The 15,422-nt window shown below is 50.1% G+C and overlaps 1 protein-coding gene across 1 annotated transcript; it reads left to right on the top strand.

Annotated features, from left to right (window-relative positions):
* Window positions 1-527: 527 nt before the first annotated feature.
* Nt5c1a (5'-nucleotidase, cytosolic IA) lies at window positions 528-15,220 on the top strand. The gene is made up of 6 exons (XM_028773858.1): window positions 528-719; window positions 7,261-7,428; window positions 7,800-7,929; window positions 11,125-11,247; window positions 13,014-13,198; window positions 14,855-15,220. The coding sequence occupies exons 1-6, from the start codon at window positions 594-596 to the stop codon at window positions 15,218-15,220; spliced, it is 1,098 nt and encodes a 365-aa protein (XP_028629691.1). The 5' UTR covers window positions 528-593.
* Window positions 15,221-15,422: the final 202 nt, after the last annotated feature.

The following is a 15,422-nucleotide window of genomic DNA, read 5'->3' as shown; positions in this document are numbered from 1 at the left end:
CGCCTGTGTGTGTAAGAACTGTGCCCCACACTTCCCCCTACATGTAATAAGTCTTCCTGTTCATGAACGGAGCTGTCCATCCAACACTCCCCGGGGCCAAGAATAGACTGGAATTTGGAGAAAGGCGACGGATCACGCAGAGTCCGATGCTGGCATCTAATGGGGGTAGGGGACCTGTTAGTTTGAAGGAGGCTTACCTTTTCTACTTAAGGAATTACCGTGTTAGGGGGAAAATGTTAGGCTTCCTCTTCTCTCGGTGCCCTTGAACTTCATCCCCACAACCCCGAATCTGCAGTACCCTACAAGCCCGCCTCCCCTCGGCCTGCTCCAGAAAGCCGACTGCACTTGCTCCCCATTTGCTTCAGACCTGGGTCGGTCGAGGAATCAGAGTTCCCCTCAATGCCAAGCAGGCGGCTTTGACCTGACGGTCCCCCACCCCCGGCGGGCGGGGCGGGCTCACTCGCACTCCCTCCCGGCCCTGCCCGCCTGCCTCTCCCACTCGAGACGCGCCTCCCTCCTGCAGCCCAGTCCCGTGAGCTCCGCGTCTCCGCCGCTGTCTTCTCCTCCGGGCCGGATCGGATCCGAGCCGGAGCATGGAACCAGGGCAGCCCCGGGAGGCTCGCGAACCCGGGCCAGGGGCAGAGACCGCCGCAGCGCCGCGCTGGGAGGAAGCCAAGACTTTCTATGACAACCTCTCGCCCAAGAAGAAACCCAAATCGGTAAAAGCAAGGCTTGAATTTGGGGGGACACGGGAAGGGCCACTTCCAGGGAGGGGTCTCAAGTCCTCTGGGAAGGGACTTGTGGAGCCCCCCTCTCGAAGGTGACACGGCTCCTCCACCCCAGAATGTGCCCAGCAGTTGGCTGGGGCTCCAGTTTATTTTGGGAGCTCTGCTATAGTGGCAGTGGTTCTCCCCCCCCCCCGCCCCCCATCCCGGGCTCAGGTTCTACTCCAGAATATCCCTCCCCCATGCTGTCATCAGGGGCCTATCCCCTCCCGGCGCTGGCAGCCTGAATGCGCGGACCGCACTTGTTGGCTGAGCTGGTCAGCAACCCGGGCAGCAGTGCCCTGGGCTCCGTAACACTCGACTCTGGGAACCCGGCTGCTCGCTGGTTCCATCTGTGCAGCCAGCTCAGCTTCCAGACCCAAGCCTCAGCGTTTGGGCTCTAACTGCAGACCCAGACCCCAGGGAACGATTACTTGCTCCAGGCTCAGGGCTTTGCTCCCAGGCTCTGAGCTCCCAACTCTGGGCTTTGCACCTTAGACATTACTTCTGATCTCAGTAGAGGCATCAGCCCTTTGCAACTTCACACAGAGGCAAGCATTCCTCTTCCTCTATTAGGCAAGTTCATAATACCTTAGCGTTGTTCATGCCTCTCCACCTTAGACCCAGGAATTTGGGCAAGGGACTGAGAATAGAAGCTGACCCAGAGGCATTACACAAGGACCTCCAGTCTGACCTTAAAGCATCCCACTGTTTCACTACGATGACTTTAGCCAGGAGGCTACCCCATCCACAGTCACCTCTAGGCCTTGGCTCATCCTGGTGACAGAGATATTAAGCTGTGGCCTGCCTGTCTCAGGAGTTTGGAGTGTGCCCACGGAGGCTCTAGAGATGGTGGATTCTCAGGTTAAAGATCCTACATGCTGTGTGAGCTCTGGGGAAGGGGCTACTGCCACCAGGAAGGCTTTGGGGGAGGAAAAGGCCTTGGAGCTGATTTTAAAACTTCAGTGGGTGGGGCCTCCTGGGAGGGCGGGGCGGGAGAAAGAGGGAAAATCAGGGAGCTGTCTTTGAAGCTCAAGACCTTGTTTAGAACCCATACTGGGAGGGAAATGCAGGATCATTGGGGGAAGTATTACAAGGACTCAGAAGGCCCCCAGCCCAGAGACAGGTCTGATGGAGTACCTTGTGAAAGGGCCCGGACCTTATTTAGTAGGATTGAGACTTTCATGCTGGGTTCTGTGGAACTCGGTGTCTCAAGCAGTCTTCAGACCCGTGAATCCAATTTCTTTCTTATTAGAAAAATACTTTAAATATTTGGGGGGAAAAGGCAGCTCTTCCCATGTTTAAGTAGCTAGGGGTGCAAACTGGACTCTCTCAGAATTGTGCAGAAACATAAAAAGAAATTGGCTGGATATTGAAGCTTCTTAAGTCTGTGGTAGCGCCCTACCTAACTCCTGCTTTCAACTGTATTGTCATCCAAACTGTTGAGGTTTTTTTGTTTTGTTTTTGTTTTTTGTTTTGGCTTGGTTTTTTGAGGCAGGGTTTCTCTGTATAGCCCTGGCCGTCCTGGAACTCACTCTGTAGACCAGGCTGGCCTCAAACTCAGAAATCTGCCTGCCTCTGCCTCCCAAATGCTGGGTTTAAAGGCATGCGCCACCACAGCCTGGCGGTTTTTTTTTTTTAAGACCTATTTATTTTATATATGTCAGTATACTGTTGTCCTCTTCAGACACACCAGAAGAGGGCATCAGATCCCATTACAGTTGTGAGCCAGCATGTGGTTGCTGTGAATTGAACTCAGGACCTCTGGAAGAGTAGTCAGTGCTCTTAACCACTGAGCCATACCTCCAAACCCCAAAGTGTTGTTTTATTGATTAGTTTTGTAACAAATGCATTTATACAGATGCATAGATATAAAAAATGAATTGTAAAATACACTTACAGCAGTTATATATTTGGCTTACCCATGTTGGGTGGTTCTGCCTAAGAATTCATTTGACTAAAAGGTCGACCTACCTTTAAAAATATGAACATCATAATGGAACTGTTGCAGGATCCTTTTTTTATTCTTTAGCAGGGATTAACTTGGTTCCACTTTCATTTTATGAAGATCACACTGAGCTGTTTTTCGAGTGGATTGCAAAGGGCGGGTCTGGCAGCAGTCATGCTACTGAGATAGCAAAGCTGGACTAAAAGTGTCTGGGCCTGAGGATGGGGAGGAGAGACTGCTGGAAAACAGGAGAGAACCTTCAGTGTTCCAAAATCCACTTCCTCCCCGAGCATCAGAGAACCAGGCTAAGATCAGTCATGGTCCCTTCATTGGCCCTTGAACCCTGGTCTGATTAGGTGAAGTTCCCAGCTCCTGTCTTTCCTGCCATAGCCCCTCCTCCCATGGGCTATTTTGGGGGTTGTAAGCCTCATGGGCCCCATCGAGGCCTGGTCTGGCCTCATTTTCATTCCCAAGAGCTTGAATAAAATATTTAACCTAGTGAAGGCCATCAGAGACCCTCACCTCTTGGGGTCAAAGGCCTTCACCCAGAGCTATCCTGTCCTCATCTCTCCCAACATCCCTCCTGTGTCCTTCCAGAAATAACAGCTTCTTTGGCTACATTCCTATCTTGAGTGTAGTAGGCCGATTGTTGGTCTAAGTGGAAGCTCCACAGGCAGACCAGTGAGGCTGGGCTGCCCTCTGTTTAATTCTTCCACCCTCAGCCCCAAGCCACAGAGATCAGCCTAAATCCCAGAGAGCTGGCAAGACCACGGCTCTCTACAGCTCAGCACTCCCAAGCTGAGACCCTCAGTTGTTCTGACTCAGTTCCTAGGCTGGAATGGACTTTCTGATTTTGGTGCACACATGACCAGAATGCTAAGAAACCTGGGATGAGAGGGTCAGGCTACAAGGGCTCAGCTTCTCCAGGCTCTGGACAGATCTGGTCACTGTCTCTTCAGACCCACTTGTGGGCTGGACAACTTACAGAGGCTTGTGTTCCTGAGACTCACCTTGATTATGTTGTAGCAAAGTGACTTGAACAGGAGACGGGATCCTGTCCTAGGGACTGTCATTTTTCAAGGGAAGAGTCTCCCACCATGAAACCTCAACAGTACTAGGGCACAATGCTTCTCATCATTTCTTCCAAACACAGAAAAGGAGGTTGGGATGTGTCCAGGCAAGTTGTTAAAGTAAAAGGTGGAGGCTTCTGGAAGGATCATAGCAAGGAAGCTTTACACAGACAGAGGCCAAACTGGAGGCTAGAGACGTAAGATGTCACCTTGACTTTTTGTGTGAACAATACCCTGACCCTCTCTAGCCCTCTTTCCTCCTCTGTGAGAGGAAAGCAGACACTCCAGGGGCCAAGGCAGTCAAGACATTTTCCTTGCAATGGCCAGGAGTGGGATCTGAGAGAGCCTGGTTAACTCACCCAAAGGAAATCCAAGACCAGCAGTGTGGCAGGGCTGTGGGACAGGACAGGAAGTAAAGAAGAACAAGGCTTTGGCTGGCTGCATGGTCTGGAGCCAGATTCGGAGCCTGCCTGAAGTGGATGGAGGAAAATGGATTCTCTGTCTCTTCAGGAATAACAGCTTCATTCCTAAGGTTCCCAAGTGATGATAGGGTTGAGAAATGCCCCGCCCAGAACACACTGGCACACAAGTAGTCAGAAACCGGCTAAAACATTGGGCTGAGCTTCAGAGGAGGGATGCCATCTTCCACTGGCCCTGCTGGCCACCTGTACAACCTTGGTTATAGTTAAAAGCCAAATACAAGCTGTGGCCAGCTACACAACTTTATGGAAATTTTTATTTTTTCCATTCCTATTCTGAGAGGCTCTGAGGCTTCACTGGCCATTATCTACAGGAAACTACTTAAATTCATTAAAATTAAATCAATTTAGGGACCAGGAGATGGCTCCATCAGTAAAGTGCCAGGCGTACGAGCCCAAGGAACCTGAGTTTGGCTCTCCAGCAGTGACCTGAAAGCCATGTGTGACCGTGTCCACGATGGACCCAGTGGAGACTGATCTCTGGTGTTCAGAGCTCACTGGCCAGCCAGTCCCACCAGTCAGTGTGCTCCAGGTTTAGTGAGAGACCCTGCCTCAAAAAAAAAAAATACAGCGGAGAATAATAGAAGAAGAAAATACCTGACATCCACTTCTGGGCTCTACACACAAACATGCACTCATACACACACACATTTTTTTCAAAGCGAGTGACATTAGAGCTCAAATCTGCATCGTCACCAGTCACATCTGAAGTTCTACACAAACACAGCACAGTTTATAGAGCATTCCCACAAAGTCCTGTCTTCTAGAGCTGCCCAGGTCACAGAGAAGTGCTGTCAATGTGTTCCCGGAACACTCATACTCTGATTTTCCCAGAGATTAGGAAAGGTCCAGTGTCTGTGCTCGGTGGCATGGTCCTCTCCCGTCTTCTAAAGGACACCCTGGATATCTGCATGGATGAGCCAGAAGCTCTTTGGGGACAGGACTCAAACCTATCGTGCTTCCTAATGTCCCCAGCTTAGCATCAATCAGTGCTGCAATCAGCTCGAGCCTAGCAGTGGGTTGAATACTTCATCCACAAGGTATCACGAACAAGCAGAACCACTTATAGGTCTTGGTTTCAGTTTAAGAACCTCTCTTCTCACCTGTAAACTAGAGATCATGATGCTAGGACTGCCCCATTCACAAAGAAGTGGTGTCCATGAGTTTCCTGCACACCCGTATTCTGATAATCCCGAGAAATCAATCGGGGTCCAGCTGCTGTCCATGGTGGCACACTCCTCATTGCACCCGACATAAGTCATGTGTGTTGGTCCATTTGGGCTACTGTATCAAAGGGCCACACACTGGTGGTTTATACTGTAAACAGTACAGATTCCTTTCTTGCAGTTGGGGGTGGGGGGTTGGGTGTCCAAAATTAAGGAGCCAAAAGACTGGGGGTCCTCTTCCTCACTTAAAGGTGATAGCTTCTCACTGTGTCTTCACATGGCAGAGTAGTCAAGGCAAAGTCTGGTAGCTTTTTTTTTTTTCCTAAGAAAAGTCCTAACCACTCCCAAAGGCCATATTACCCCCTTTAATGCGATCTCATTCAGGATCAGAGTTCATGAGATGTGGAGGGGATACATTCAGATATGGCAGCTGAGGAGTAGTGCTAAGACCCTCTTGCGAGGGGCCCCTTTGAAATCCAGGCCCCTGCCTGTCCTTCTGGGCTCGCCTATACTCTCCCTTGCCTTGGCCTCTGTTCAGTTTTGTGAAGGCTTCTGGTTTGTGCTCACCAGTCCTTGTGGCCTCTTCCTTCAAGGTCTTCCTAAAAGGTCCCCTCTCCCCTAATGACTTCTCCTGAAGGCCAGTTACCAAGACCTTGCTTCCACCTTCTGTCACTGAAGCCTCTCCTTTTGCCTCTTACTTCTGTTTGCTTGTCTGCTCCCCCATCCTCTGGTGAGCTCTGAGGACAGGAGTCACAGCTTCCAACCAGAACCCTCCCTCAGCAGAGCTGGGTGAGGGCAAACTCACAGAGGAGCCAACTAAAGTGGCCTTCCAGAGCAAGAGCATGCTATAGCCAGACAGAGGGGATAGGATATTTCCTATACACAGTAACCAAAAGGAACATCAGGTTCAAGAGTCAAAGTGCAAGGGGACGGTGTGTAAACATGTGAGCAGGGTGAGGTTGTGAAAAGCTGAGGAAGAGGAAGCTGAGGGTAGAGAGGAAAGAAAGGTCTGTTGCAAAGGACTTCTTGCTATGTAGGAAAGCCTGTCTGCTTGATTCTGAGCCACTGGAGGGGCAAGCTGTGATCACATCTGCACTTCAGACAGATCCTCTGACAATCTGAAGAGAGTGAGAACTGATGGTGGACTGGGCTGCAGAAGAGAAGAAAGAAGTGGGTAGATTCCAAGCATGGGTGGCTTTGACCATTAGTCAATGAGGAAGGGAATGGGGAAGGAGGGGGAGTGAAGGTTTACTTCCTGGCTGCGGTTGTCTGATAATGCAGTGATCTGGATGACTAGGTGTGGAACCGGGCACAAGATGAGGAAAGAGGGAAGAGGCTGGGTTTGGAGGTGAGGGTGAGGGATTCCGCCGCAAGCACTGTAAGTTGGAGTGTCTGTTGGTTGACTGGGGCAGTTAGATACACGAGTCTGGAGCTCAGGAAACAGATCCAGGCTGGAGATATTTTTTTCTTATATAATTACTGTGTTTCTGGGCACTGATTTCTTCCTGGGGGCATGCAGCTCTTCCTTCATAATGGAAACCATTTGGGAGTCATCTAAATGTGGCCACACTTTGGCTACATACATTGTACTCATTTTTCTCTGGTGTCCAGATGGCCAACAATATCACAAGCTCCCTGAGGGGATGCCCCTCCTTCCCATCACACTTCTAAATAGAAAGCCAGTCTCCAGCAGGGTCCAGCTCAGAGTCTGCCTCGGCCCAGGCAGAGCCTTGGCCTTCCCATGTCCCAGGGTCCAGGAGGAGCTTGCACAGGTGCACCTGGCTCAGGATGAGTCTGAGTAACAGCCTGTTCTACTGTCCCTCCCTCCTACAGCCAAAGCCTCAAAATGCGGTCACCATCGCGGTGTCCTCCAGAGCCTTGTTCCGAATGGATGAGGAACAGAGAATCTACACGGAGCAGGGTGTAGAGGAGTATGTGAGATACCAGCTGGAGCACGAGAACGAACCCTTCAGCCCCGGGCCTGCTTTCCCCTTTGTGAAGGTGAGAGGGTATTTCCTGAACCCACCCACAGAATGCCTTTGTCAGAAGCTCTGCCTGGCAGAGGCAATCCCATAACTAGAGGACTGAGCCTTTGTGGGAAGAGGCCACCCTCCTCGGGACTGATGGAGCCCAGGCTGGGTAGCCAGTTTGAGGAGCCATCTCCCCTCCATCCACCTTTAACAAAGAGCCTCCGAGTAGTGAACAACCCACCTGATGGTGGAAAAATGTCGTTAGTAGGTGGTGGAATGGACAGATGTCATTCCACCAAGTCAGTCTCTAGGCTCCCCTCTCTTCCTCACTGCATCCCTGACCACCGACTCCACTTGTCCATTCCGGAGACTCTGACCTGGAGTTTGCTGTCTCCCTGTCAGGCCCTGGAGGCTGTGAACAAGCGACTCCGGGAGTTGTACCCCGATAGCGAAGATATCTTCGACATTGTCCTCATGACCAACAACCATGCTCAAGTGGGAGTTCGTCTCATCAACAGTATCAACCATTATGGTAAGCGTGGGGCAGGCGAGCATGGGATGCCCTCCCGTACACACTCCCGGCAGGAGGCCACACTGCTGCAGGGTCAGGCTGGGTCGGACTATCCTGATTGCCATCCTGACCCCAGCGATGTGCTGCTAACCTGGCACTGTATTCCATTGTGTTGTATTTTTAACTGCAGTCTTTTAAAACTAATAAGTCTGGGGCTGTTGTCCAACTGATAGAGTGCTTGCCTGGCAGGCAGAAAGCCCTGGGTTCAATCTCCAACACTGCACAAGAACTAGCTACATTATTAGTACATGCATGTAGTGCCTTCACTCGGTAGATGAGGCAGGAATTCAAAGTCTTCCTATGCTACATAGTGAGTTCAAGGCCAGCCTGAGATGTATGGGATGTGGTTTAATTGGTAGAGTCCTTGCCTGGCATGCATGAAGCCCTGGGTTGGATCCCCAGCACTGAATTAAATGAAAAATAGCAAAAAGGCATGGTGGTACAAGACCTGTAATCCCAGAACTGTGGAGTCGGTGCAGTGGAGGCAGAGGACTCAGTAGTCTAAACATGTTCAGATACATGTGCCCTGTCTCAGAATGCATACTTACACACATACATACATACATACATACATACATACACACACATACACACATACATACATACACACATACACACATACACACCTACATACATACACACATACACACACATGCATGCATATATACACTCATACATACATACACATGCATACATACATACATACATACACACATACGAGCAGACTGTAATACTGTGTGTCGTAACACACAGCTTTAATCCAAGCCCTCCAGAGGCAGAGGTACCGGGACATCTGAGTTCAAGTCCAGCTTGCCTTATAAAGTGAGTTCCAGGTCAGCCAAGGGCTACACAAAAGAAACCTTGTCTAGAAAAACAAACACCAACAAAAACCTGTAAAAATAAAACAAACCAAACTGATTTGAAATGCTGCTAGTGGTAGGGGTGCTGTCCCTGGCCGATTTCCTGCCACCCATGGTTGATTACCATAACTGGCTCATAAAATTCCTGAACATGTAATAACTGACTCTTAAAAACTGGCATAAGCCAGCTGTAGCCCTCCCTCACTGGACAGGCCCTACTCCCTGTGTAACTGGGAAAGGTGTTTACTGCCTCTATGCCTCAGTTTCTCTACCTGTAGGAGACTAGCAAGCTTCACAAGGCTAACAGGGGACTCGGGCAGTTCAGAGTGAAAGGGTGCTTCTCTTTTTAGTCCAGTTATGAATGAAAGTACTGAATCCCTCAGAGAAAGCTTCCAGCAGATGGAGTACATTCTTGTTTCCAGGACAACTCAGAACCACAGAGCAGAAAGGAAAATTGGACCTAAAAAGGCCAGAATCCAGGTCTTGGTGATCCCGGGGCCTCATAGGCTCTTGTTTTTCTTTAGGAAGCTTTGTCCTTTGCTGTTGTCTGTAACTGAAGTTCCGGGAAATCCGAATCATTCCAGGCTCTCTTCTGGCTTCCACAGAGACCAGGCAGGCACTCAGTGCAGAGATGCACGTGCAGGGAAAACTCCTAAACACAAAACATTTTTTTAAAAGGGGAAACTGGAGAGATGGATCAGCAGTTAAGATCCCTGGCTGCTCTTCCAGAGGATCCACACACACATGGGTTCACTTTCCACCACCCCAAAGTCAGCTCGAAACTGTGTGCAACTCCAGTTCCAGGGAATCTAACACCTTCACACAGACATACATGCATACAAAACACCAACACACATAAAATAAGTGTAATGAAGTCATCTTTTTTTAAGTAGGAGAAACCACCGAACACCAACCCACCCATATTTACACCCATTTGACAGCTTTACAAGCCCTCCTTTCAAGCAGCCAACAGCCCAGTTACACGTTTATTTTATTTTAATTTACTTAATTTTGATACAGGATCTTACTGATCCTGAGGCCAGGCTAGCCTCAGATTGAGAGCCTCTTGCCATAACCATCCCAGTACTGGGCTTTCAGACATTGCAGACATGTACCACCCTTTGTTCTTGCCTCCCAAGCGCTGGGATTAAAAACGTGTCAATATACTTGGCTTCACTACCTTTGTAAAAAGCAAAATTTTAGCTTGTGTGCATATGTATATGTCTATGCGTGTAAGCCAAACCACCTTTGTCTGGGCCTTTTGAAGGTCAGAAGAGGCATCAGATCCCTTGGAGCTAGAGTTACGGACAGTTATGTGTTGCTACGTGGTTGCTGAGAACTGAGCTCAGGTCCTCTGGAAGAGTAGCTAGTGCTTTTAACCACTGAGCCATCTCTCCAGCTCCTAATTTTTAAGATGAATTTCTTTATTTTGGGTACTGGGAATGAGCCGTAGGCTGTGTGTGTGTTCAATCACTGAACTAGACCCTTTGTCTCCAGTTGGCATTTTATTATTTATTTATTTATTTATTTGTTTTTTTTTTTTTTCGAGACAGGGTTTCTCTGTGTAGCCCTGGCTGTCCTGGAACTCACTCTGTAGACCAGGCTAGCTCTCTCGAACTCAGAAATCCGCCTGCCTCTGCCTCCCAAGTGCTGGGACTAAAGGCATGCGCCACCACTGCCCAGACCAGTTGGCATTTTATAACACTGATTTCAAATCGCTGAACGTGAGGGTGTTCTTAACACGATTCAACCACCTGGGGGACAGGTGCTGAGCAATGAAAAGAGGCAGGGCGCCATGCTTGAGTGGGGCCTAGAGCACTGCTGTGGGGTCAGATAGTAACCCTTTCTGCTGTGAGCTGTGAGAGGAACAGCAGCCCTGTTTAAGGGATTTATCTAGTGATGGTCAATAATGACCTGAGGGCAGCAGCCATTTGTCAGCCAGCAACTGTTGCACAGCTTTTGCAGATTTGAGAGAAAGCTACCCAGGATAGACTCTGATTGGCTCAGCTGGGTCCAAAGTCTGCCCCTGTTCAATCAGCTATGACCAGGAAGATAGGGTTTCCAGTCCATCTTTTGAGGTTGTATGAGTTCCTGATGAGGTGGAGATGCTATGAGCCAGGCGTTTTCTCCCACTACGTGATCATCTTATTCCCTTGATGAGAGGCTTGGACGGGGGATGCTAGGCTGACACAGAGAGTCACTCTGCTGCCTTACCACTCAGTTCAAGCACAGAGCTTGACCATTATGGGACATGAGGTTTGACCCTGGCCTCATCAGGGACTCTCTACCTCCACAGACCTGTTCATTGAGCGATTCTGCATGACAGGTGGGAATAGCCCCATCTGCTACCTCAAGGCCTACCACACCAACCTCTACTTGTCAGCTGATGCAGACAAAGTGCGAGAAGCCATTGATGAGGGTAAGTCAGAACGAGGAGGGAGGACATGGGAACACCTCCCCACACATAAAGGCGTCCCAGTGGTGAGAAGCCTGCAGCCGGAGCTCTGAACAGGCACTGGGGTTGCCAAGGTAACTGCAAGGGAAAATATGTGCATGTTCCTATGATCTGTCTTGTACAGTGAAAACAAAACCCTACCTCATCCTCTTGCCCTCCTCCAGCCCTGCAGTGTGTATTCATCAGCATCACCTAGCCTCCGTTTCCATGGGAACTTCCCTTCCGACCCAGAAAGCTACTACTTTCTAAGATCCCTCTGGGCTGATGGGAGTTCTGGTTCCTGTGTGGCCCATCACTGCGCCAATGAGAAAGAGGTAGCCCAACCTGAGAGGAAAACTCAAAAACAGTCATCTCCCAGAGCTGGGCTGGCCAGTGCTAAGGTGAGATTAGGGGACTCCATTACAAGTACTGATAATGAGAAGTCCATTCCATGTGCCCTGTTCAAGGGGCAGTTTGGGGTGACAGCCATAGTCTCAGTCCTCCCAATAGGATCCAGAGGAGGAAAGACTGGCTGTCCATTTGTCTGGATGTGCTCTCAGACTGAACACTCAGGGTTCTTGTCAACTTCCCTCTTTTCTGTCCATGTTGTCCCTTTGTCTGTGAGGTTTTGTTTGACCAGGACCCGGAAGGCATCTCCCTAGACACAGCACACCCTTTGGTTGAGATCTGGGGACTAGCCAACATATAGGTGTGCCTCTGTGCATTTGGAATTTGACCTTTGATCTAGAGACAGGAGAGTAGTTAGGTGGATATCCTGCTTAGAGCTGTGGGGCTCGAGTCATCTTGGCATTAGGTTGACAGAGCTGAGAAGGTATGTAGTCTGATACTCAGGATCTGGTCATACCCTGGGCATCCTTAGGCTAGTGAACCTGCTGTGAGACCTGTACTGCTAGCTCTTCTCAGAGCTCTGCAGAAGTCTATGTCTGTGGCCCTAGATTCCTACCAAGGAGCAGGATAGAAGTGGCCTTTCAAGAGATGAAGACTATGGAGGGGATTCAGCTGACTGTAGTCTGGAGCCTTGGTCCCTGGTGGGCGTCCTTGCATCCAAGAGGAACCCCAGTTGCAGAAAGTATATATTCTTTATCACATGTAGCTTATATTGCCTCCCAGGACCAAGCACACTATTTCACAGCCTGAACCACAGTGGCTTCAGTGTACCTGCATGCTTGGTAGCTGTAGACAGGGTGTCCACATCCATCTACCCCTTCTGCAGTCTGAGAGCTCATCCTCCTCATACAGACCTGAAAGACCCTTAATTTTACCTTGGTCCAGAGAAGGTATGTAACTTGGAATCAATTATGGGGGAGTGACCACACTTCCAGGCATGCTTCTCTATCTGCTGACCACATAGGGTGAGGAACTCCAAACAGAACAGTGACATAGGAGTCCTGTGCTTCCAGCCAAGAGTGTTGTGTAGATGGTCCACACCAGCATGGTCTTCAGTGTTATTCAAACTCCCTCATGCTAGCTGATAAACAGCTCTTCAGTGTCCATCCCAAGGACACCTCTAGAGCGCTCCACAAAGATGATATTAATTAGATATCCTTTAGATATTGATAGGGACCCTCGCAGTGCTACCTCAGAGCTATAGCAGCTGCCTATTATGGCCAGTAGCCATGTACTACCAATCTTAAAATGCTTTCAATAAGTCCTTGATAGGCTTGCCGTTAGGACAGCATGGGATACCCTCTGTGCCAAGTCTCAGACTACGTTCACCTCTCTCTGCCCAGGGATTGCAGCTGCCACCATCTTCAGCCCCAGCAGGGACGTGGTTGTGTCCCAGAGTCAGCTCCGCGTGGCCTTCGATGGGGACGCAGTACTCTTCTCCGATGAGTCAGAGCGCATCGTCAAGGCCCATGGGCTGGACAGATTCTTTGAGCATGAGAAGACCCATGAGAACAAACCTTTGGCACAGGTGCTACACATTCCCAGAACCCTTGAGTAACTCCTCATTCCCTGGAACCTGGACTGGTCTGAATCCAGGGCCAAACCCAGGCTAAGTCCACACACCTACCAGGTCCTATTACTAAGAGCCAAGCCTCTTCTCTCCTTAGTTTTTCAAGTCAGAGTGTCTCTGTGTAGCCCTGGCTGTCCTGGAACTTGGTTTGTAGACCAGACTGGCCTAGAACCCAGCTGTCCGAGAACTTGCTTTGCAGACCAGACTGGCCTTGAACTCAGAGATCCACCTCCTTCTGCCTCCTGAGTTCAATCCTCGTCTCTCTCACTTGGCTCCTTGCTCCTTTCATTGAGACTCCACCCCTTCACTAAGTTCCACCTCCTCACAAAAGTGCCATTCTCCACCTCTTGGGGTCCCCAGCATCTCTCCAAGCACCTCACTGAAGCCTCTCCTGCCTCCCTGCTTTACTCCTTCAAACCCCTGTCTAAGGTCTCCTTCACCTCTCAGAAGCCGGCATGCCTCACTCTGAGTCTTGAACCCTCTCTGAAATTTCTACTCCTCCTCAAATCTCTCTCTCTCTCTCTCTCTCTCTCTCTCTCTCTCTCTCTCTCTCTCTCTCTCTCTCCTCCCTCACCTCCCCTCTCTCACACACAGACTCCTTTTAATCCACTGTCCTTTCCCTGTGACCCTCAACTCCTCTCTTGGGGTACCCTTCTGAGTAAGGCCTCATCCTGCCAGAAGCTCCTGTTTCCTTCACTGGGAGACAAGAACTCCCTATTGCACCATCATAGGGAGCCAGAGCTACGGGTTCCCTTGGACCACCTCTTGTCATGCCTTAAGTGGCTCAGGGAACCTCACCTGCCCTTCTGTTTTTCAATGGCTCTCTGAGAACAGAACATGTTTTGGAGCTTGGTAGAAATTTCCTGTGGGTAGAGCAATGGGATTTCCCAGCTCTGCTGGGAACTCCAATTTGAGCTTTTATAGAAATCTAGGTGCCCAGAGCAGGACACTTTCCCACTAAGTGGTTAATAGAGACCCAGAAGAACACAGCTTACTCCAGGTTTCCTGGCTAGGAAAATCCCCAAGACTGGCAGTCTGCTTCCCTGGTTGAAAAAGAGCTACATTCTGCACCGTCCAGTTCTTTCTTCACATATTCTCAGTAGTTTCACAGTTGTGAGCACTGTCTTGGACCCCAGAGCTTGAGCCCAACACCCTGAGCCACTCATGCGTCTGTCCACAGGCAAGCTCGTATTCAGTGGTTACACACTGGCCCATCTGGCCCAGATGTTCACAGATAAATAGATTCTTCTCTGATTGGCAGGTACACGCGCCATCATTACTAGCTCGTTCTAATTGCTTCAATGCTGATGAGCACAGAAGACCACACTTACAGGGCTGTAGGATAACTTGCTGCAGGAGACATGAATGGGTAACCATAGCAACAGTTGCCCTGGTTATGGTTGCTCTCACACAGCCCCAATCACATTAAGACAGACCCCAGCCTAAGGTACCTACAACCCTGTACGCACACAGGAGACAACACAGGCAGACAGAAACTATCAAAGGATTTAGGGATTTCCCACCCCAACAGCCAATCACAGAGGCTTTAGGATGAAAGGGTAAATGTTTAGGAGAGGTGGATTAATCAGCATCTCTGTCTCCTTTTTGCCTCAGGGCCCCCTAAAGGGCTTCCTGGAAGCACTGGGTAGACTGCAAAAGAAATTCTACTCCAAGGGCCTGCGGCTGGAGTGCCCGATTCGCACTTACTTGGTGACAGCGCGCAGTGCAGCCAGTTCTGGAGCCCGGGCCCTCAAGACCCTGCGCAGCTGGGGCCTGGAGACAGATGAGGCCTTATTCCTAGCTGGAGCACCCAAGGGTCCCCTTCTTGAGAAGATCCGCCCACACATCTTCTTTGATGACCAGATGTTCCACGTAGCTGGAGCTCAGGAGATGGGCACTGTGGCAGCCCATGTGCCTTATGGTGTGGCTCAGAATCCCCGGCGGGCTGCCGCTGCAAAGCAGTCACTAGGTGCACAGTAGCTGAGCCGCCTTGCTCCAGGCCCCCTGTCACACTTCTGCACCTCATCCGGCGAACTTTTCTGGCTCCTCACTGTCCACCCTCTTGCATGCCGCCTTCATCCCTCTGTGTCAGGCACTCTTAGAAAGTTACGAAGACAGAGCCAGCAGTCTTAAAGTCCCTCCCACGCAAACACTGCCTTGATCCGGGTTAGGAAAGCAGGAC

The sequence above is a fragment of the Grammomys surdaster genome, unplaced genomic scaffold (assembly GCF_004785775.1).
Source record: "Grammomys surdaster isolate TR1022 unplaced genomic scaffold, NIH_TR_1.0 235, whole genome shotgun sequence".
Classification (NCBI taxonomy): Eukaryota; Metazoa; Chordata; class Mammalia; order Rodentia; family Muridae; genus Grammomys; species Grammomys surdaster.
The sequence above is the reverse complement of the archived record's forward strand: the minus strand, read 5'-3'. Positions and strand labels throughout refer to the sequence as shown.